The sequence below is a fragment of the Phoca vitulina genome, unplaced genomic scaffold (assembly GCF_004348235.1).
Source record: "Phoca vitulina isolate PV1807 unplaced genomic scaffold, GSC_HSeal_1.0 scaffold93, whole genome shotgun sequence".
Taxonomy (NCBI): Eukaryota; Metazoa; Chordata; class Mammalia; order Carnivora; family Phocidae; genus Phoca; species Phoca vitulina.
The window spans coordinates 1,082,756-1,105,243 of NW_022589796.1; the positions used below are offsets into that span (position 1 = coordinate 1,082,756).

Below are 22,488 nucleotides of genomic sequence, written 5' to 3' on the forward strand. Positions count from 1 at the left end.
TACAATAAAAAGCTTCTACACAGTGAAGTAAACAATCAACAAAATTAAAAGGCAGCCTACTGAATGGGAGAAGATATTTGCAAATCACAGATACAGTTAAGGGCTAGTATCCAAAATCTATAAAGAGCTTATATAACTCAACATCCCAAAACCAAATAATCCAATTTAAAAATGGGCAGAAGACATCAACAGACCTTTTTCCAAAGAAGACAGACAGAGAGCCAACAGACACATGAAGAAAAATGCTCAACATCACTCATCATCAGGGAAACGTAAATCAAAAGTATAATCTGCTATCACCTCACACCTGTCAGAATGGATAAAATCAAAAACACAAGAAATCACAAGTGTTGGTGAGGATGTGGAGAAAGAGGAACCCTGGTGCACTGCTGGTGGGAACGCAAACTGGTGCAGGCACTGTGGGAAACAGTATGAAGGTTCCTCAAAAGCTTAAAAATAGGGGCACCTGGCTGGCTCAGTTAGTAGAGCATCCAACTCTTGCTCTCAGGGTCGTGAATTCGAGCCCCACATTAGGTGTGGAGCCGAATGAATGAATGAATGAATGAATAAATAAATAAATAAGGTTGAAAACAGAGCTGCCTACAATCCAGTAATTGCACCACTGGGTATTTACCCAAAAAATACAAAAACATTAAGTCAAAGGGATACATGCACTCCTCTGTTTATAGCAGCATTATTTACATTAGCCAAATTATGGAAGCAGCCCAAGTGTCCATTTATAGATGAATGGATAAAGAAGATGTGGTGTATATATACAATGGAATATTATTCCAGCCATAAAAAAGAATGAAATCTTGCCATTTGCAACAACATGGATAGAGGTAGAGTATAATGCTAAGCAAAATTAGAGAAAGACAAATACCCTATGATTTCACTCATACATGCAATCTAAGAAACAAATGAGCAAAGAAAAAAGAAAGAGAGAGAGACAAACCAAGAAACAGATTCTTAACTATAGATAACAAATATATGGTCACCAGAGGGGAATGGGGTGGGGATGGGTGAAATAGATGAGGGGGATTGAAGAGTACACTTTTCGCGATGAGAACTGAGTAATGTTAAAAAAAAAAACAAAAAACAATAACAACAATGAAACAACAATAACAACAAAGTTGAAAGACTCACACTCCCCACTTGAAAAACTTACTACCAAACTGCAATAATCACTACAGTATGCCACACTGTAGCACAGTATAGACCTATGGAACAATGGAATAGATTAGAGAGCCCAGAAATAAATTCTCACATATATGGTCAATTGATTTTCAATTCAGTGCCAGGACCATTCAATGGGGAAAGGATCGATTTTCAAACAAATGGTACTGAGAAAACTGGATATCCACAAGAATGAAATCATACCTGTATAGAAAAGTTGGCCCCAAATGGACCAAAGATCTAAATTTAAGAGCTAAAACTATAAAACTCTTAGAAGATTACACTGTGGAAAATCTTCATGACCTTGGATTTGGCAACCGTTTCTTACTTATGATGTCAAAAGCATAGGCAACAAAAGAGAAAGATAAATTGGGCTTCATAAACATTAAAAATTTTATGCATTAAAGGACACTATCAAGAAAGTGAAAAGAAAACACACAAAATGGGAGAAAATATTTGTTAAGTCATATATCTGATAAAGGATTGATATCCAAAATACATAAAGAACTCCTACAAGTTAACAACAAAAAACATACCCAATCTAAAGATGGGCAAAGACCCAGCAAGCACATAAAATATATAGATGCTCATCATCAGTCATTATGGAAATACAAACCAAAACCACAGTCAGATAACACTTCATACATACACCAGCTGGCTATAATTTTAAAAAAGTATTTTTTTAAATGGAAAATAACAAGTACTGATGAGGATGTAGAGAAACTGCAATGCTCATACACTGCTAGTAGGAATATAAAATAGTAAGCCACTGTGGAAAACAGTTTGGCAGTTCCCCAAAATTGTTAAACACAGAATTACCATGTGACCCAGCAATTCCATGTCTGAGCATATAATCAAAAGAATTAAAAACAGGGACTCAAACAGAAACTTAGGTATAATACTTATAGCAGCATTATTCACCATAGTCAAGGTGAAAACAACCCAAGCGTACATCAACATATGAATGGATAAGAAAATATAGTATGTATAAACAAAAGAATATTACTCAGCCATAAAAAGGAATGGAGTTCTGATACATTCTCTAACAGGTAAACCTTGAAAACTTCATGCTAAGTGAAATAGACCAGGCACAACAGGACAATTATTGTATGATTCCACTTATATGAGATATCTACTATAGGCAAATGCATATTAAAAGCAGAATAGAGACTACTAGGGGTTAGGGGGAATGGGGAATTATGACTCACTGAGTACAACGTTTCTGTTTGGGATGATGAAAATGTTCTGGGAATAGTGATAATCATTACACAATACTGTGAATGGACTTAATACACTTAATTGTACATGTAAAAATGATTAAAATGGTAAATTTTATGTTATGTGTATTAACATAGCATAATTTCTGAACCAATAAAAAAATAAAATTACTTGTCATAGTTAAGGGAAATGTAACAACTTTTACCTATATAAGAATCTAGTACCATAGTAATTAAGTATAATACTTTCATAAGCAAACAAATCAACTACCTTTTTTTTTTTTTTTTACAAACTGTATTCAGAGAAGTTTACTTATTTAGGTAGGCTTCCAAAAGAATCAAAGGCTTAGATAAAATTAAATTGCCTAGTAGTTGTATGCCAGTCTCATTAAACCCAAGACATACCAACATTTTGTAACTTAAAATCTATAGAACATGTAATTTTTGAATTATTTTTCATATTCAATTATTTATAAGTTTTCAATGTTACCTACAATTAAGGAAAAAAATTAAAAATGTTCTCTATTGAAAAACAAAACTTAAGAATTTTGCTAAACTACTTAGGAGGATAAGAGAAGTCCAATGATATGATCTAACATATGATATTAGAGCTATAAATTAAAGTTTTAAGAATTCAACTTTCTGAAAGGTACAGCAACTCTCTCCCTGACTGTTCTCAAAAAAAGCTTTGAAATCAGATCTTAGAAATCACAGAAGCTAAAAGTATTTTGATTTCCTTCTTTTAAAAAAATATAGTGGGAGGGGGGCACATGGGTGGCTCAGTTGGTTAAGTACCTGCCTCTGGCTCAGGTCATGATCCTTGGGTACTGGGATCGAGTCCCACGTTGGGCTCCCTGCTCAGCGGGGAGTCTGCTTCCCCCTCTCCCTCTGCTCCTGTCCCCTGCTCGTGCTCTCTCTCTTTCAAATAAATAAGTAAAAATCTTTAAATATGTGTGTGTGTGTGTGTGTGTGTGTGTGTGTGTGTGTGTGTATATAGTTGGAGGATTTGAGAGTGAGAAAAGACAAAACTAATATTCCAGTAGTGGCCAAGGTGTTTAATGTCAGCCATTACTTAGTTTTGTCCATTGTTTCTCATTATATTTTGTTTTTTTTCCTTGTTTTGCATTAAAAAAAATATGAATCACTTCACAAATTTATGTGTCATCTTTGTGCAGGGGCCATGCTAATCTTCTCTGTATTATTCCAATTTTAGTATATGTGCTGCTCAAGTGAGCAGTGTTTTATATTTTTAATTCATATTTTTCATATATTTTAATTGAGGCATAAATATTTACACACAATGTTTAACTCTTATAAAGCATAGCTCTTAAGTATACAGTTCATGATATGTTACAAATGCATGTATCTAAGTAATTCACCCCAACCTCAAGAGACAGAACATTTCCATCACCCCCAGGAAGTTTCCTGTGTGTCCTCCTAGTCATTCTGGAAGTCTCCTCCCTTACCCCCAGAGGCAATATTCATTTATCTTGCTATTGATATTGATATTCATCCATATTGCTGCATGTAGACATAATCTTCTGCTTTTTATTGCCAAAAAGTATTCCACAGTAGGAATATATGAAAACCTATCTATTTTCCTATTAATACACAATGAGTTGTTTCTGGTTTGGAGCCATCATGAATAAAGCTGTTATGAACATTCCTGAACAAGTGTGAACATGTATTTTATTTCCCTTGGGAGTAATTATGTAGGAATGAAAATGCTAGATCATAAAGTAGGTATATGGTGAACTTTATAAGAAAATGCCAAAAGATTTTTTAAAATATTGTACCACTTTACACTCCCATCAGCAATCTATCAGAGGTCCAGTTGCTCTACATCTTCACCAAAATCTGGTGTGGTCACACTGGTTTTTTTTTTTTTAATAAATTTTAGTGAAGTTTAATTTATATATGAGTGTACCCCTTTAAAATGTACAGTTCAATGAATTCTGGCCACTGTACACACCCACAGAACCATAGCCACCATACAATCAAGAACATTTTCATCTCCCCAACTCCCTTCATGCTTCTTTGCAATCAAAGCCCTCCCAGCTCCAGGCAACCACTGATCTACTCTCTCTCACTACAGATTAGTTTACTCAGTTCTGCAATTTTTATGTAAGTAGAATCACGTACTCTTCCAACTCAGGCTTTTTTCTTAGCATTTTGAGATTCATTCATGGTACTGAGTGTATCAACAGTTTGTTATTTTTAAATTTCTGAGTAGTATTCCATTACATGGATATACCATAATTTGTCTGTTGATGGATTTGGGGCGGTTTCAAATTTGGGAATACTATGAATAAAGCTGTTAATGAACATTCATACACAAGTCTTTTTGTGGACATTGTTTTCAATTCCCTTAGTAAGTCCCTAGGAGTGGGCCACATAATAAATATATGCTTCACTTCTGAAAACTGCCAAAATATTGTCCTAAGTGGCTATGTCATTTTACATCCCTCTCACAATGTTTGAGTTCAGTTGCCCCACATACCCAATAACCCTTCGTATTTTTATTCTTAATTTTAGCTATTCTAGTGGGAGTACAGTGGCAGTTCATTGTAGTTTTAATTTGCATTTTTTCCCCTACTGGCTGATGCTATTGAACATCTTTTCATGCGCTGATACACAATTCATCTATCTCCTTTTATGTAGTTCAACTTTTGCCCATTTTAAAAACTGGGCTGTCTGGAAGCAAGTCCTTGATCAGATATATGTTTTACAAATATTTTCTCCCCATCTATGGCTTTACTTTTCATCTTCTTAATGGTGTTTCACAAAGAGCACAAGTTTTTAATTTTGATGCAATCCAACTTATCCTTTTGTTTCTTTTCTGGTTAGCGCTTTTCGTGTCCCGTCTCAGAACTCTCTGTTTACCCCCAAAGTCATATATATTTTGTTCTTGACTAGAAGTTTTACTGTCTTCGCTTTTACATGTATGTCAGTGATCTAATTGGGGTTAACTTTTCTGTGATGTAAGATAGACATAAAGGTTCATTTTTGCCCATATGGATATCTACTTGTTCAGTACCACTCAAATCACCCCACTGAATTCAAATGATCATGTTTACATGAGTATCCCAACTCTCCACTGCCTTCCATTATTATATGTATCTATCATTAAACCAATTCTATACTACCTTGATTTTTGTAGCTTTGAGTAAGTATTACAAAGTAATATAAATAATATAAAATTAATATTTTATCTTTTTCAAAACTGTTTTGGTTACTCTGTGTCCTTTGCATTTCCAAATAAATTTCAGAATTAGCTTATCTATTTCTAATTAAAAAAAGTGTTAAACCTTGCTGGAATTTTAATTGGAATTGAGCTGGATTTATACAGCAATTTGTGGCTAAGTCACATCTTAATAATACTGAGTCTTCCAATCCATAAACATAGTGTATTTCTCCATTTATTGAGGCTGTCTTTAAGCTATTAAAATAATAAGGGTATTATTTTTATTTCATTTCCCAGTTGTTTTATAGAAATACACTGATTTTTGTACAGTAGCCTTGTATCCTTGTATCTTATGAAAAATCTGCTAGTTCTAAAAAGTGTTTTTAGTAGATCCCTTACAGTGTCTATGTGCACAATCACACTGTCTGCAAATAAAGTTTTACTTCTTCCTTCCCTTTTCCCTTCCTTCCTTTTCTTTCTTTTTCATGATTTATTACATTAAGTAGAGACTCCATAATATTGTTGAATAGAAGTATTGAGAGCGGACATCGTCACCCTGTTCCTGACCTTAGCAGTATTCAATATTTCTCCAAGTATGATTGGATAAATTTCTTTATATTCCCAGTTTTCAGAGAGATTTTATGATGAATGAGTGTTAAATTTTGTCAAATGCTTTTTTCTGCATCTACTGAGTGGATGATCATATGAATTTTCTCCTTTATTGTATCTTGTAAAACTGTTAAATATGTTAATTATTAATATGTTAAAATGACAATCTTTCACTTTTGGGATAACTTCAAGTTAATCATGACATTATTATCCTCTTCATATATTGATAGATTTAACTTGCTAGCATTTTGTTAAGAATTTTTGTATCTACAACCATGAGGGTTATTGGTCTGAATTCTTTTCCTTATAATGTTCTTGTTTGGTAATTACCAGGCTCATACTGGCCTCATAAAAAGGCGATGGGAAATGTTCCCTCCACCTCGTCTTTTGAGTTCGTATAGAACTGGTATGATTTCTTCCTCAAACACGTTATAGAATATGTCAATGCAGCCATCAGGTTCTGGAGTCTTCTTTGTGGGGAGGTTTTTAACTACAAATTCAATTTCTTTAACCTATATGGCACTAGTCAGATTTTTTTTTTATTTCTCCTGTGGCAGTTTTGTATCTCTCAAGGTGTAATATTGTGATTTATAGTAAGAAATACATATTTGGTCTTCATCCCCATTCCCAGCACAGAGCTCCTAAAACCCTTGGAATTTCCTAAGTGGTAAGAGTAACAAAGGTGTCTTTTGTTGTGTTAATGAGGTGACTTTTGGACAGCACCTAAGGACAGGGGCTGGTTGCCAAGAGAACCAAACCTGTGATTAGAGAGTTGGAACTTTCAATCCCACCCCTCTGACCTCTGGGGAGGAGAAAGGGGCTGGAGCTCAAATCATTTGCAATGGCTAACCATGCAATCAATTATGCACATGTAATGGAGCCTCCATAAAAATCCAAAAGGATGGGGTTCAAAAGCTTCCAGGTTGCTGAACCCGAGAGGATTTGGGGAGAGTGGTGTGCCTGGAGAGGGCATGGAAGCTCTACACCTTTCCCAGTACCTTGCCCCATGCATCTCTCCCATCTGGCTGTTCCTGAGTTATATTCTTTTGTAATAAACCAGTGATCTAGTCTGTAATATGTTTCTCTGAGTTCTGTGAGTCACTCTACCAGATTAACTGAACCCAAGGAGGGGGTGGTTGGAACCTCCGATCTACAGCCGTCTACAGCTGGTGGGTCAGGCAACAAACCTGGATTCGCAATTGGTGGCTAAAGGGTGAGGGGGCAGTCTTATAGGACTGAGCCCTTAATCTGTGGGATCTGATGCTATGGTGTTGTCTCCAGGTAGACAGTGTCAGAACTGAGTTGAATTGTAGGATACCCAGCTGGTGTTGGGAGAACGGCTTGGTTTGGGAACCCACTCCCCCCATATACACAAACAGATCTGAATGGGTACAGAATCCTTACACAAAATCTGCTCATTTCATCTAAACTGTCAAATTCACAGACATAAGGTTGTTCATAATATTCCCTTTCTATCTTTTTAATGTCTGCAGGCTCGGAATGATGCCTCCTCTTATTCCTGATTATCGGCATTTTATATTTTACCTCTTAATCACACAAACTGGTTTCTAAAGTTTGAAATCCTTTTCAGAGACTGAAATAAAGTCGCTATCTGGTCGGCTGTCAATTCAAAGCCAACTAGAAAAGACATACTGTCAAAAATATGCTAAACATTTCACCACAGTTTGGCAAAATCAAGTAGTATCCACTTTCTAAGCCATGTGTTTTTGGTATCCTTATGCATCCTGAATATATATGAAAAGTTCAGAGCCTTATGTATCTGCCTACCTTTTCCCTAGAGATCCCACTTGATCCAAACACAATGTTTCAGTAACTAGTTTAAAGTAAGAGTTAGATACAAGATTATGATCAAATAAAGACAGCCAAGAGTGGTGACAGAAGCTAAGGATTAAATAGGGAAAAATGATTCTTCTTCCAAATTCCTCACCTAAACTGAAGACAATTTGCATTATCTCTTGTCTAGAGCAGATGCAGTTCTAGTAACCATAAACTACGATTACGATATGAAGTTCTGTCACTATCTTCATCTGGGGATTCTAGTTTGGCTCATACCACCCCAAGAAAGGCTCCAGGCATACCTAGTCTCTCCCACTAAGTCTATAGTGTAACTGTACCTACTAGTATGATTTTTAATCAACTGCACATTTTGCTAAGGCATCGCTGGTGCTCTAGGCAGCCAAAACTAGTGAGAGGCAGAAATGAAGGCAGCTAAAAAAACAAAACAAAACAAAAAAGTATATCAATTAAAAAATGGGCAAAGGACCTAAGCACACATTTCTACAAAGACATACAAATGGCCAATACACATGTAAAGGGTGCTGAACCTCACTAATCATCAGGAAATTGCAAACCAAAACCACAGTGAGATATCACCTCATCCTGTTAGAATGGCTATTACTAAAAAAAAAAAAAATGCAAACGGTGTTAGTGAAAATGGGGAAAAAAGAGAACCATGGCACACTGTTGCTGAGAATGTAAATTGGTACAGCCATTACATGGAGGCTCCTCAAAAAATTAAAAATAGAACTATCATATGATCCAGCAATCCCACTTCTGGGTACTTATCCAAAAGAACTGAAATCAGGATCTCGAAGATAATATTATTCAGACTTAAAAAAGAAAGAAATCCTTCCATTTGTAATAACATGAATGAACCTGGAGGATATTATGCTAAGTGAAATAAGCGAGTCATGGAAAAGTAGATAAATACTATATGATCTCACTTATATGTGAAATCTGAAATAGACTCACAGAAGATGAGAGTACATTGCGAGGGGCTAGGGAGTAGGGGAAATGGGAAGGTGATTGTCAAAGGGTACAAAGTTTCACTTATGCAAGATTCTGGAGACCTACTCCAGAGCTTAGTGCTTATAGCTAACAATACTGTATACTTAAAATTTGCTAAGAGGATAGATCTTATGTTAAGAGCTCTTACCACACACACACAAAAATTGCAGTAACAATAATACAGGGGCAAGAGGAAACTTGAGGTCATGATTAACGTTCATGGCCTTCATGGAGGGAATGGTTTCATGGTGTATACTTATCCCCAAACCCACTGAGTTCTCAGTACACATTAAATATGTAAGCTTTTTACATATCAATCATACCTCAATAAAGGCATGTAAAATATTCAGAACTCTAAAATATTTGGGTATCTAACAACTGGTATAACAGGAGGAACTTTGAAGAAGCAGCGCTGGACCTCTGTTTCAACAGCTTTATATCAAAGTCAACTAGGGAAGCTGGGATTTCCTATTAACTCAGAGGCACCGTCTTTATCCTAGGAAAAGAAAGCAAAAGAGAAATCCATTCACCATTGCCATTCCTTCTTCTATTGATATATTCATACCCGCTTTTTAGTGTCTCTTGAAACAGAGATTCAAGCATGGGGTCTAAACTAAACCTCACTTCCTAGAAGACAAGAAATACATCGCATATACGCCATCACAGTTTTCTCAAAGGCTTCTCTTAATCCTTTGAATTCAAATCATTCTCTTTTGAGATGCCTATCAACCTCGGTTATGCCTTCTTCATTTGCTTACTGGTCTCACTCTGCCAGATCCTCCTTATCTTGTCGGTGGCTTTGCTCCTTCTCCAACACCACTTTCGATGACTTCAAGAAATCCTGCTTCTTTTGCAGAATTGGCAATTGGGCCCTGTGATTAGCTTACATTGTATTTGCATTGTGTTATCCAGTGCATCTCACATTCCGTAAGATTGAAAGACAAGACTGATTCAACAGACAGACAGTATAGCCGCTGGTGTTAAATGAGGAAGGGTATGTAGACAGAATTCTTCTGTTGATGATTTGTTTATTATTATTATGTTAGAATACCTCCTGAAACCCTTCATGATGTATACTTAAGAGCACCACAGATATATATATGAATGACAAATATGAAAGAGCCCATACAGAGAGAGAATAAGTATACACATACTTTATTCCATTGTAACTTTTCCTATTCTTGATAGCTAATACAAACAAATGACTATAAGATGCACAAGAGAAATTACTCTAACAGTTATTTGCTTAAAGAAAATATACCCTTCTGTAAATGACACTAAACAAATTACTTTTATAATACAGCTAAAAGGTAACTATAGCTTCAATATGAACAGAACCAGAGCTCTATCGTTTTAAAACTGTTACCTTTTGATCAACGTATAACATACACAAAAAAATGTGTGTCACGTATCACTGTTGAATTTTAAAGTGCTCTTTGACATAAAGTTTATTTTATCCGAAAAGAATACTACTTCGGAATACTAATGACATGTAGAAATACATATGATTACAAATAGGAGAAAAATAATTACAATTTTAATCTTGAAATTTTCACTTGTTTAGTCATTTAAATTTTCTCTCCATATTTTTGCCTGTTTTCTTTACACTGATTTCAATTTGGTCGGAAAAATTCCAAAATCAGGGTACCATAAGAATTCAGACTTTGGAAGGAGCTATGAATGTCTTTTAGTCCTGTTTTTCTCAAACTTGGAAGGTCACCAGGGGATCTTTTTAAAAGTTAAGGCTTTTCAGTCTCACTTCCAGGGATTCTAATTCATTAGCTTAATGGTGGAAAGAAGAAATCTGTGGTTTTATAAGTTGTCCAAGTGATTCTAATGATCACTCAGATTTGCCTGACTTAAATTCCTACCAACACAGGAATTCTGTCTGTTATTCCCCAAGTGAAGGTCATCCTATCTGCAAAGAATACATTCAATCTCAGTTACCTTCTATTAAAAATTTTTTTCTTCTGAATACTGAGCTGAATACTGGCTCATCTACCTATCCACTGATCCTAGCTCTGCCCTCCATAGCCATACAGAATAAATCTTATCTCTTTCCCATATTACAATCCTTAAAAATACCTTTGTACAGGGGTTCCTGGGTGGCTCAGTCGTTAAGTGTCTGCCTTCGGCTCGGGTCATGATCCCAGGGTCCTGGGATGGAGCCCCGCATCGGCCTCCCTGCTCAGCGGGAAGCCTGCTTCTCCCTCTCCCACTCCCCTGCTTGTGTTCCCTCTCTCGCTCTCTCTCTCTCTCTCTGTCAAATAAATAAATAAAAATCTTAAAAAATAATACCTTTGTACAGTGCTTTCTAAGTTTCTTTTCCTCCATTTACAAAATTGGTAAGATATATGTATGTGTGTGTGTCTAAGTATGTATATGTCTATTTATCCACTATCCATCTACATAGAGAGACCCACATGTACAGAAGGGGTGCTAACCCCCACATAGTTCAAAATTTCTCTATAACTCTCTATTCCCCAAAACTTACTGTTGACTGGACACCTTACTGATGACAGAAACAGTCGATTAAAACATATTTTGTATATTATATGTATTATATAGTGTATTCTTACAGTAAAGTAAGCTAGAGAAAAAATGTTATTAACAAAATCATAAAGAAAAGAAAATATATTTACAGTACTATCTTGTTTTTGTCGAAAAATATCCGCATGTAAGTAGACCCACACAGTTCAAACCTGTGCTGTTCAGGGTCAACCGTATATATCTTCCCTATGGGCAGAGAACGGTGTCTATAATATATCATTAAATGAAAACAAAAGTAAATTGAAAACATTTCCTAAAAGCATTATAATAAATATCTGATTTAAACTGGGTGCCCAGAGCATTTCCTTCCCTTCACATTCGCTAGATAGATATGTTTCCAGAAGCCAATACGCAGAACCCAAAGGAGAAAGTAAGACTCATTGACAAGCTAACACAAGTTCTTTTAAATATAGAATCTTTACTTATTAGCAAACTTCTAGGAATTAAAGATGCCTAGGTATCTTGAGGCTTAAAAAAAAAAAAAATGATACCTATTAATCCCCAAGATCATAGGAGATAAGACATATCCAGGAGAAATGTGATCACAAATCCAGCTTTCTAGCTATTGATATTTAAGGATACTCTCCACATTGTAAGAAAAAAGAACATCTTGGCACCTGGGTGGCTCAGTTGGTTAAGCGACTGCCTTCGGCTCAGGTCATGATCCTGGAGTCCCAGGATAGAGTCCCACATCGGGCTCCCTGCTCAGCAGGGAGTCTGCTTTCCCTCTGACCCTCCCCCCTCTCGTGTTCTCTCATTCTCTCTCTCTCAGATAAATAAAATCTTTAAAAAAAAAAAAAAAAAGAACATCTTGATTTTCTTAAGAAGTTCTTAAGAAGTTCAAGATATATGAAAGATTAATGAAGTGAACAAGAGTGTAAGTCAAGAGACTAAGACTATGCCCTCCCTTGGTTATAAGAAGGAAAAAGAAGTTGCGGGATCAGGAGCAGCACTCCATATGTAGCACTATTCCTGAGTGCCAGATGTGGATCCAGAACAGGGGTGTGCGACAAGGGGAAAAGGCAAGAAGAAACCAATTCTGAATCAAAAACACGCCCAGTATCAAATAGAAGACTCAACAGCAGCCAGTGTGACTAAGGAAAAGTAAATACACTCTTTAACTTGCCAGTTTTTGATAATAATAGTTTGCTCTGGTCTGCCTAAAAACTTTCCCAAAGGTAGGTGAGCATTCAGAAATATCAGATTTGGGTTCTCAATCTATTCCCTTATTCACAAATCTACACAAGGGGATTCCTTGCATATTAATAGATAACTAGAAGAAAGAGGACTTACAAAAAACAATTTCCATCACATTTAGTTTTTAAACCAAAGTACAGTGTATCCATTTGTCTCTCAGATTATTTTAGAAGTACAAAAGGCCATCTTCCAGATTTTATTGTGAAATAACCTATTTGCACAATACTCAATTTTTTTAAGAATATGAAGCTTCACTCAAAAACTATTTTGGTGGAAGCAATCCAAAATGAAGCTTTTACATGAAGATGTCTTCCTACTCCAAACCAACAGAACATATAGAAGGCTCATAAGATTTAACATATTTAATTCTTCATGGTCAATTAAAATTAGATAAATAATAGGACAATCTTTAAGTCCAATAACCTTTTTGTTTACTAATCTAATCACATCAACCAGAAAGAAAAACAAGTGCCTCCCATATGGTCTTTCTGTAACAGAAAGTAGCTGCATTCAGTAACGCATCTGTGCGTCTTTACCCACACTAGCATTGCTCACGCTGAAATCACCATATTGTTAACTATCGTAAGATGACAGGTCCCTTCACAAAGCAAAGAACAAAAGAAACGGATTATCACTTTTGTACTAGAATTATCTGACCTGGTGAAAACTAAAGAAATGAAGAAAGGATCAGAGATTCCGTAACCAAGGAATAAGGACTTCACAAAATGTTTATCTTAGAAGAAATGAATGCTAAGGAACACTGACAATGTATGGAGAAATTTTCTGCAGCCGGGGGGTACTCATTTGTTGATGGCCTGTATCTAGTGATAGGGTCCCACCCAATCCATTCAAATCGGGACTTCTGCTGAAATGTCACTTCGTACCTGCTGCTGCTTCTCCTAGTCTGAATTCTGGCAGGCTTTCCCTTTAATCTCAACCCGCAGCATAAAGCTTTTGACATGCAATGGTATTCTGACATACAGACTCAGGTATACAAAGGAACACATGTTTAAAGTTAAATAATAGTGTTATATTACATGGTAGTACAATGAGCCTAGAATGAATCCTCGGCCTCCCCTGAAAAAAAACACATGCTTTTAAAAAAATACTCAAGTATTGTTTTGTGTAGTGTGTATCCTTCTCAAAGAGTATTTAAGTATTATTTTAAGCAGTGTAGGTTTTCTAGAAACCAGATTTCCACAAGACTAGTAACATATTGCCCATTTTAAAAAAATCTGTAAATGGTGTCTTTTTATCATAGTTTTGGAATTAAGCAAAAAAGAGAAAATACAAAAATAATATAATCCCCAAATTCTCATCATCTAGAATTAACAACTGCTAACATTTTGCCATAATCAATGTCGTGATCATTTTTAACTTGTAATGAAATGTTTATATTACAAGATATTTAATAAAGAACACCATTCATTTTAAGAAAAAAAATTTTACCAATACAGGCATACTGTCTTTTTATAGTTTCCCCACCAGCCTGATTCCCCATCCACTGGTGTGTTAATTACCATTATCTCACCTCTTAGTGCAAATTATTTCATACATGTGTGCTACACACTGGGTTACTGTTACTTGGTTACCAGCTTCCCAAAGGGAGGAAAGATGCAAAGAAAAAAGGCACCAAGATGTGAACAGCAGTCCTAATGGAAATGGAGGTCTAGAAGACAAAATACTCATACCCCACACACTTCTGTACAATCTACATTAAGTATTCACATGTTATGTACCCATATACAAACTCAGTAACATTTTAGAATTTTTCTTAGTCTTGATTCACTCATTCATTCACTCATTGGAAAAAATATTTGTGGGCCAATAATGGGCTAGGCATTCTTCTAGGCACAGAAAATACCATGTGAACAAAACGAACTGCACTTAACACTTTTATTTTAGATATATGATCTGCCCGAACAAACAAGCAAAATCAGATGGATAAGCATGTTACATGGAGAGTAAGTGACAGGGGAGAAAAACACAGCAAGGAAGGAGGGCAGGTTGTGTCGTGGGAGAAGGGGAGAGGAGTTCAATAAACTCAATGGTCAGCAAAGGCCTCACTCAGGTGACCTCAAGGCAAAACCTCAAGGAGATGAGGAAGCGAGCCCTGGGGACGCCTGAGCGGGGACAGTGCTCCAAGTGGATGGTACAGCTAGTGGTGGGAAGGCTCTGGGGAATGCCATACCCAGTGCGTGTGCACAAGAGTCCAGAATGGCTAGTACAGAGTGAGGACAGTGAGAGCAGCAGGAGGTGAGATTCGGGAGGTGGGAGGGCAAATTGTGCAGGGCTTTGCAGGGCACAGAAGAACTTCGGCTTTTAACCCGAGGGAAACGAGAAGCCTCCTGAGGAATGTGAGCAAAGGAGTGACATGCTCTGATTTACAGAAGGTCCGCTCTGGTTCCTGTGTGGAGAACAGACTCGAGGCTGGCAAGTACTTGAAGCTGTGAGACAGTCAACCAGATTTGCATGGTATGCATGAGAGAGATCAAAGATCACTCCAAGAAGCCTGACCTGGAAGGCAGGAGGGCTAGTGCTGGAGAGGAGGAGAAAACTAGGAAGGTGGGCAGGAAGAGATGTAGAGAATCAGGAGTTCGGTTTTCGATATGCCTCTTTACTATTCAAGTGGAGACTGAGTGGTCAGGTGGACGTAGGAATCTGAATTCAAGGGATATAGAGACCAAATGGGTGGAGATAACACACACACACACACACACACACACACACACACAAATATATAGACATAAGTATGGATTATCAGTATATACTTGATGTTTAAAGTCATGAAAGTGAGCACAGAGAGAAGAAAAGAGGGTCAAACTCTGATGTATACGAAGATTTAGCAGGCCAGAAAGTTGAGGAAATCCAGGTACTGAGAAGTGAGAAGGAGGGATCAATGAGGTAGGCGGATAATCAAGACAGTACAGGGTACTGAATCTAAGTGAACAGTGAATAAAATTAAAGCCCTTCCTACATATTCATTAATTCAACACTATTTACTGAGCACCTACTATGAGCCAGACACAGGAGAAGCAAACATGGTGCCTGTTCTTACGGGGGTTGCAGTCCAGGGGGGGAATAGAGATAAATAACTTGCAAGCACTATTCCTGATAAAGTACAGGGTGTTTTGGGATAATGCTCTGGGGCAGCTAATCCAGTCTTGGAGGGTCAGGAAAGGCTTTCCTGAGGAAGTGATGTTGAAGAAGAGACCAGAACGATGAGGAAAATCAGGCATGGAAGAGAGAGGGGTGGAGGAGGGGCAGGTGGAAGGAAGGGTGGGAGAAAACAGCATTTTCAAGGACCCAAAGTGGAGAGGCTTGTGGAACGGACAGCATAGGAAGCATAGGAAGTGTGGGAGAAGGGCGGACCAGATTATTTACTGTCCTTGCAGACTTCTCAGGAGTTTGAACTTTATCCCAAAGGCAATGGGAAGCCAGAAAATTGTTTTACACAGGGGTACGTAACAATCGGCCTTCGATTTCAGGAGGAGCACTGTGACTATGGCAGGGGTAGAGTGCTGCTCAAGGCTGGGCAACTGGGAAAGTAGTTAGGAAGCCTGGCTGGCCGGTGGCTCAACACCGAGATGCAGCTGACCTGAACTCAGGTAGTGGCAGTGGGATGTGGAATGCAGACTCGACAGGACTTTGGATAGGAGGAATGAGGAGAGAGAAGGGTCAAGGATGATAACCTGGTTTTTGACTGGGACAGATAAGGAGATAGCTGTGCTACTCACTAAAAGAAGCAAGAGGGGAAGGTTGCTGGTAAGAGTAGAATTTGTTAAGTTTGAAACCCCACAAAACTGTTTAGTAAATAGGCAAAAGGCTACATAGGTCTGGAGATCAACTACAAAACCTGGGATTAGCTATAAATTTGGAGTCCCCAGCATGCAGATTAAAGCCATGGGAGAGCGTAAAATGAAACCCAGACAGTGAAAAAGAGAAGAGAAGAGGAATGGCAAAAGCCTGGCTCTATGTAAAGCCCACGTGAAAGGGGCAGAGAGGACGAGGAACCCCAGGGAGAGAGAGAGAAAGCAGAAGAGCGCCTGAGAAGGAACAAGGGAGTCTGGGATAAAAGCAAAGTGCACAGTATTCCAGAAAGAGGAGCAAAAGTATGAATCCTCATGAGTTCACACACAGAAAAATGCCTTGCTGTATTATTTACATTATTCCAAAATCAACCTACAATTATCTTTCATCAGCTGTAATACTCAGTCATAGGATAATCTTAGTCTAGATGAAGAAGCCAGACATAAAATGAAATAAATTAATAAATAATACTGATTAGCATCAGTAAACACATTTAACAACAGACAATGAAAGTGCTAAAAATTCTATTACTGGGCAATACTATTGCCTACAGATAAAAAGTAAAATAAATATTAGAAATAGGAAAAATAGGGGCACCTGGGTGGCTCACTCGGTTAAGTGGTTAAGCGTCTGCCTTCGGCTCAGGTCATGATCCAGGTCCTGGGATCAGCCCTGTGCAGGGAATCCCTGCTCAGCGGGGAGTCTGCTTCTCCCTCTCCCTCTGCCCCTCCCCCTGCTTGTGCGCTCACTCTCTCTGTCAAATAAATGAATAAAACCTTAAAAAAAAAAAATAGGAAAAATAATGTGGTCTAAAAAGCTGAGGAATAAGTTTTCACCTTTGGTTAAAAAAAAAAAAAGAGGCAAGCTGAACCTTGAAGGATGAGCTCTATAGGATATGAAAGGGGTGATCACATCACCAAGGATTCAGGGTCTAAATTAAGCGATTCTGCGAGCAAAGCCGCTCAAGTCGAGATGTCAGAATAGTTCACAGACCAGGCTGTACACAGACACACACCAAAACACACTTACCAGCTCAGAGTGAGTGATACAATTATTTGCAGACATGCAAAGTCTATAACTCTGCATGAGTAGAATTGTGCCACCCTTACTGTACAATCCCAAGATATAGTCTACTGAATTGTCACAATTCATTATTTGAAGAGGATTGTTTGTTAGTTGTTTGGTTTTTAACCTTCCAATATATCCTTGGGGAGGGGTGCTTATATTTATTCATGTACCAACTCAATTAGATTCTAACATATAAGATGAACAAGTTTCTGAATGTTCTTCAACAAAGCAGTAGCCCTTATTTATAAAAGGTGGAATTAACTAGATAAGTCATGAATCAGAGATTCCTATTAATTTACTATATCAGTTTCTTCTGTCCTGCACAGTTAAGTTTTTTGGCTGATTAACAACATTAATATTAAGACATATATGCTCGTGTCTTCGTTAGGTAAAAACACACGTAAATTTACAAACGCACATTTAGCTATTGGTTTCTAAAAGTTTTTAAAGAATGACCGTATACAACTCTAGAATGTAATACTTCTAATAAAATTAAGCACAAAAATTAAGTGCAGTGTTCAAAGACTTGAATATATATCAACCCAAAGTATTCCAGTGGCAACTCCCTCTTTATTACTAGTAAATACTCACAAGATTTAAAGTGCATCAGAAGTATCAGTGAGAGCTAAATACACAACAATGAAACAGGCAATAATTACTCCTTAAGCTGAGATTTTAAAATGCCGTCTGACAGCATACAGCCCCTTTATTTCCATTCCCACATATTAAGCAAAAAATACCTACCTATTCTTTAAAAATCGAAACAATATGATAGCTTAATACCAAACTCAAGTTCTGTGTATAATCTTTAAATGAGCAAAATACAGGCAATATAATGTTTTCTTGGTCCCCAAACTACAAATAATATGCCTATGCCAGCAGTAACAGTCAAATGAAAACAAATTTCACAGCCCTTAAAAAAATACCTAACTGTCAGTATTAATGTAAGCAAGTTTGCAACTGGAAACACTGCTCCCTAGCCAAGGACAAGATGTATCTATTATAAATTCTTGGTTTTGGGAGATCCCTTAAATGATAAAAACAAACAAACAAACAAACAAATAATATTAGTTTTTGCAAATATAATGCAAATAGCATGCTAATTAAAGTATTCACAAGACAAAGACAAATGAGGCTTTGGGACCACAGTACATATTATTATGTAACTACAATACACATTAAGCAATCTCCAAGTTGGAGGTAGGCCTTCCAAAAGGAGTTATTATGGTTTACCATGATCAGAGGATTGTGGTGTTATACTTAATCACGTTTTCACCTGCAAGCAGGTGTTTACAGGTGTCAAAAAGTAAAACACTGATTCTAACTGTAAACTTCTAGTTCTAAGGAGTTGTACAGTACCCACCTCCCTGTATTTTCTGCATAAACTTTCTAATCCAGTATGAAGTGAGCTACATGAAGCAAGTTTCTCTGCATGCTTTAGAAACAAAAATTTAACTTGACTCATTTTTATTAAAATGCCAAAACTCACACACTCAAGAACTAGACCTTGTTTCGATGGCCGTGAAGTGAAAATTTAACACTTACAAGGTACAAAAGAAATAGTGAGAGTAAAGCCTCTTTGGGGGATGTTACTATAATCTATTCAATCCTTCAATAAAAATATAGACGGCTCAAAAGTAAAGTTTAAAGGGTAACAATATTCAGTACATTTAGCAAGCAAATTACAGAAACCAGTAACCAAGTAAACACAATACAGTCGTTACAGAATGAAATATAACATATAGAGACTATATATATATACATATATAAAGAGAAGAAAGAATGTAAGAGGCAACAGGGCATATGGGTGTCATAAATCAATGGATTTTCTGATTTCTGTCCTGCCTGCTCAAAAAATTTCAGGAAGCCTGGCATATAATCATCTGAGCCTTCCCAAAGATGATGGTCTAAAGGCAATGCAAGCCACCTGACACCCCAGGGCAGCTCACAGAACTTCTGAGCAGTGAAAAGAAGGGCATAAATAAAAGAACAGTGATGTCAGGAGATTTTTCAGGGAGTTGGAATTACAACTCTATAAATCTGTTTTTCAGGGCTGTGCTTAAACTGTCCACGGGAAAAGACTTGTTTTTCTACCCAGAGCAGAGATCCGCATCAACAGCAAGCCAGAATACTCATCAAAGCCAAAGTGAGACTGAGGTCCCGTTACAACAAGCATACCGGCTGCCCTCTCTCCACCTCTGGTAGCCAATCTTGCATACATACCCACAAAATGCACAAAGGCATCCCCTAACCAGCCCAACTCCAAAACTACTGGAGGATGGGAACTGAAGGAAAAGAGAGACACTTGCAGTATGCCCAGTCACCTGAAATGGGAGAATTCCCTACTCTGAGGTGATGCATGGGCAAGATGGGGAATTTCAAAGTGAAGAAACCCTTCTTGCAGAAGAATCACTGGAAGTTCCTGGAAACAAAAATGGGCAAGGTTGCACCGCCCTAGGGTCAAGCTGGGACACTCCCACAGATCAGCCCAAAGGCCCCAAAGCCTCTCCTGAGGCCCATGGCAGCTGACCCACCCCCACCCCACTCCACCCCACCCCACAGGCAGGACACCTTGTAGACAGTGGCCCAAAGATGCTGCCTCTGTGCTTACCTCACAGGTGGGGGACCCGCAGGCCTTGAGCTTGTCACCATCTCCCTCCGGTAGACCAGTCCGACGTGTGGCCATCATTTCATTTCAAATTACAAAGAAGGGACCAACCCTTTGGAGTCCACATTGGGGGGGTGGAATGCCACCACACACCAAAAAGGGAAGAATTCCACACCAGGCTCCGAGGAGGTGCAGGGCTGGTGAAACAAGTAATGTGCCTGGGGAATGAAATGTTTTTATGAAGCCCCTTCAAAACGCCCTGATGGATTTCTTCGGACTTCAACTGACTTCACCGTCTTCGTCCATTTCTCGAGACTTAAAAAACAAAGAAGACGGGTCTTCTTGGCAGCTAATGAGGCCAACTGCAGAAAGCGGTCCCCCTCCTCCTCCCAGCGCTACTCCGTGACCAAGAGGAATCTGAGTGGGTCGCGAAGGCTCGAGCGTCAGCTCCCAAAGAGATCTCTCCTGGAACAGGGAATAGTTAAGGGCATGAACTTTCTCCGGACGCTGACCTTAGCCTTGCCACAAGTCTACACCAAGTTCGCGGTTCCAACACTTAGAAAGATTATTCGGTCCCTGCTGATGAACCTCACGCACGAAAAGAGGAAATAGTCCTCCCAGACAAAACAGAAAGAAAAAAGGAAAAACCTATAAATCAGGGGAAAAAATGAGAAGCATCGGAACTGCACGGTGGTTGCGTCAAACACGCCTGGTTGGTGTGCAGCCTTCAGGAAAAAAAAAAATTCCCTTTTCAAGTGCATTTTAATTAATGTATTTTCTGGGCAAAAGAGAGAGTGTATAGGCTCTTGGGCATCACCCAGATACGTACACTTAACGGAAGTTTTCTCCCCACGAGATTAAAATGTAATACTTTTCAGAAACCCTGATCGCTCCCCTACACCCCCCACCAAAATAAAAACAAAAAGCCAGCCTCGGAGGCGGGCAGCGCCGGCTCGGCCGGCGTTTGCTGGCGGGCGGGGTAAGTCTGGGCGCCCGCAGCCGTGCCCCTGCGCCCCGAGGCTGCCCCCGAGGAGGCGGCTGTTTTGCTTGGCCCGCGGCGGGGCTGGGCGGGGAGGTGTGCGCGGCCGCGGGTGGGACCCGGGCGCAACTCCCTCTCCGGGGCATTATTCTGGAGCGACGAAAATGAAGCCGCAGCCCGGGCAACTTTTATTTACTTGCTGCTCCCCAAACTACCATTCGACACACTATCTTTCCCTTTCCCTGGGGCCACCTAGGGAAGACAAAAAAAAAAAAAATAGGAAAAAGAAAACCACCACCCACCTACCACTATTTCCTCCGCCCCTTCCAGAGGCGGGTCGGTAATCTCGATCTCCCGGGAAGGGAGACCCAAATATGTACTTTTAAAACAGGGTGTCGGGAGACTCGGGGGAAAAACAAAAAACAAGGGGCTTACCCTTCCCAGCCCGCTTGGCCCAGCTTCCGAGGCGCGGCGGCGAGCAGGAGCGGGGACGCGGGCCGGGCGCCGGGCCCGGCCGGGACGCGCTAGGCCGCAGGCTCGGTTAATATTCATGAGCGGACTGGAGGCGCCCCTCCTCCACGGCCGGCCGGCCGGACCCCGGCGCCCGCCGCCGGCCTTTGTGCCCTTCCCTCCTTCCTCCGGCCCTCCCTCGCTCCGCACACGCGGGCGCGGCCCCTCCGCCCCCGCCGGGTGCCCGCCGCGGGCTCCCTCCGGCCCCGCGCCAGCGCCGGGCGGGGTGGCCTGAGGTGGCGGGAAGGGAGGGAGCCCGCGGCGAGCCGGGCTCTCCACCCGCCCGCGGGCGCTGCGCCCTCTCGGCTAAGGCGGAAAGTAAAACAGGCACGCACCGGAGAAAGCGGGGGCGACTGGATCCGCTCGGGGCTGGCTGGCCCCAGGCAGCGCGCCCCGCACGCCCGGCGCGAGCCGGACCGAGCGGGAGGACGATCCGGCGCTGCCCCGCCGCCGCCGCGCTCCGAGGCCGCCGCCCCCGGCCGGCCGCTCCCAGGCACCGCCGCGACCTGCCCCGGCCGGCCCCGGGCTCTCGGCCGCCGCGGGAGGGCGTGGGGCGGGGCGGCGGCCGCCGGACTCTCCCCTCGCCTCGCCGGGCCGGGCCGGGGCCGCGCTCGGGCGCCCGCGATCGCCAAGTGACAGAAGTGCCTCGCTCCGCTGCCGCGCCGAGCTGTTTCCTGGGGGCGGATTTCTCGCTTCTTCCTCCCTGGATCCACCTCCTCCCACTCCACCTCCTTCCCCTCCCCTCCCCAGGGGAGGCTCTGAGGCTGAATAT

The 22,488-nt window shown here is 40.0% G+C and overlaps 1 protein-coding gene and 1 non-coding gene across 2 annotated transcripts in view; both read right to left on the minus strand.

Annotated features, from left to right (window-relative positions):
• ARHGAP21 (Rho GTPase activating protein 21) overlaps positions 1 to 21,820 on the minus strand; it is a 132,734-nt gene extending 110,914 nt beyond the window's left edge. The window contains 2 exon segments of the mRNA XM_032396698.1: positions 20,231 to 20,692; positions 21,642 to 21,820. Coding sequence (XP_032252589.1) covers positions 20,231 to 20,308 — 78 coding nt within the window. The 5' untranslated portion in view covers positions 20,309 to 20,692; positions 21,642 to 21,820.
• LOC116627070 lies at positions 3,524 to 3,630 on the minus strand. Its single transcript, XR_004298413.1, has one exon. It is a non-coding gene; the product is annotated as a U6 spliceosomal RNA (small nuclear RNA).
• Positions 21,821 to 22,488: the final 668 nt, after the last annotated feature.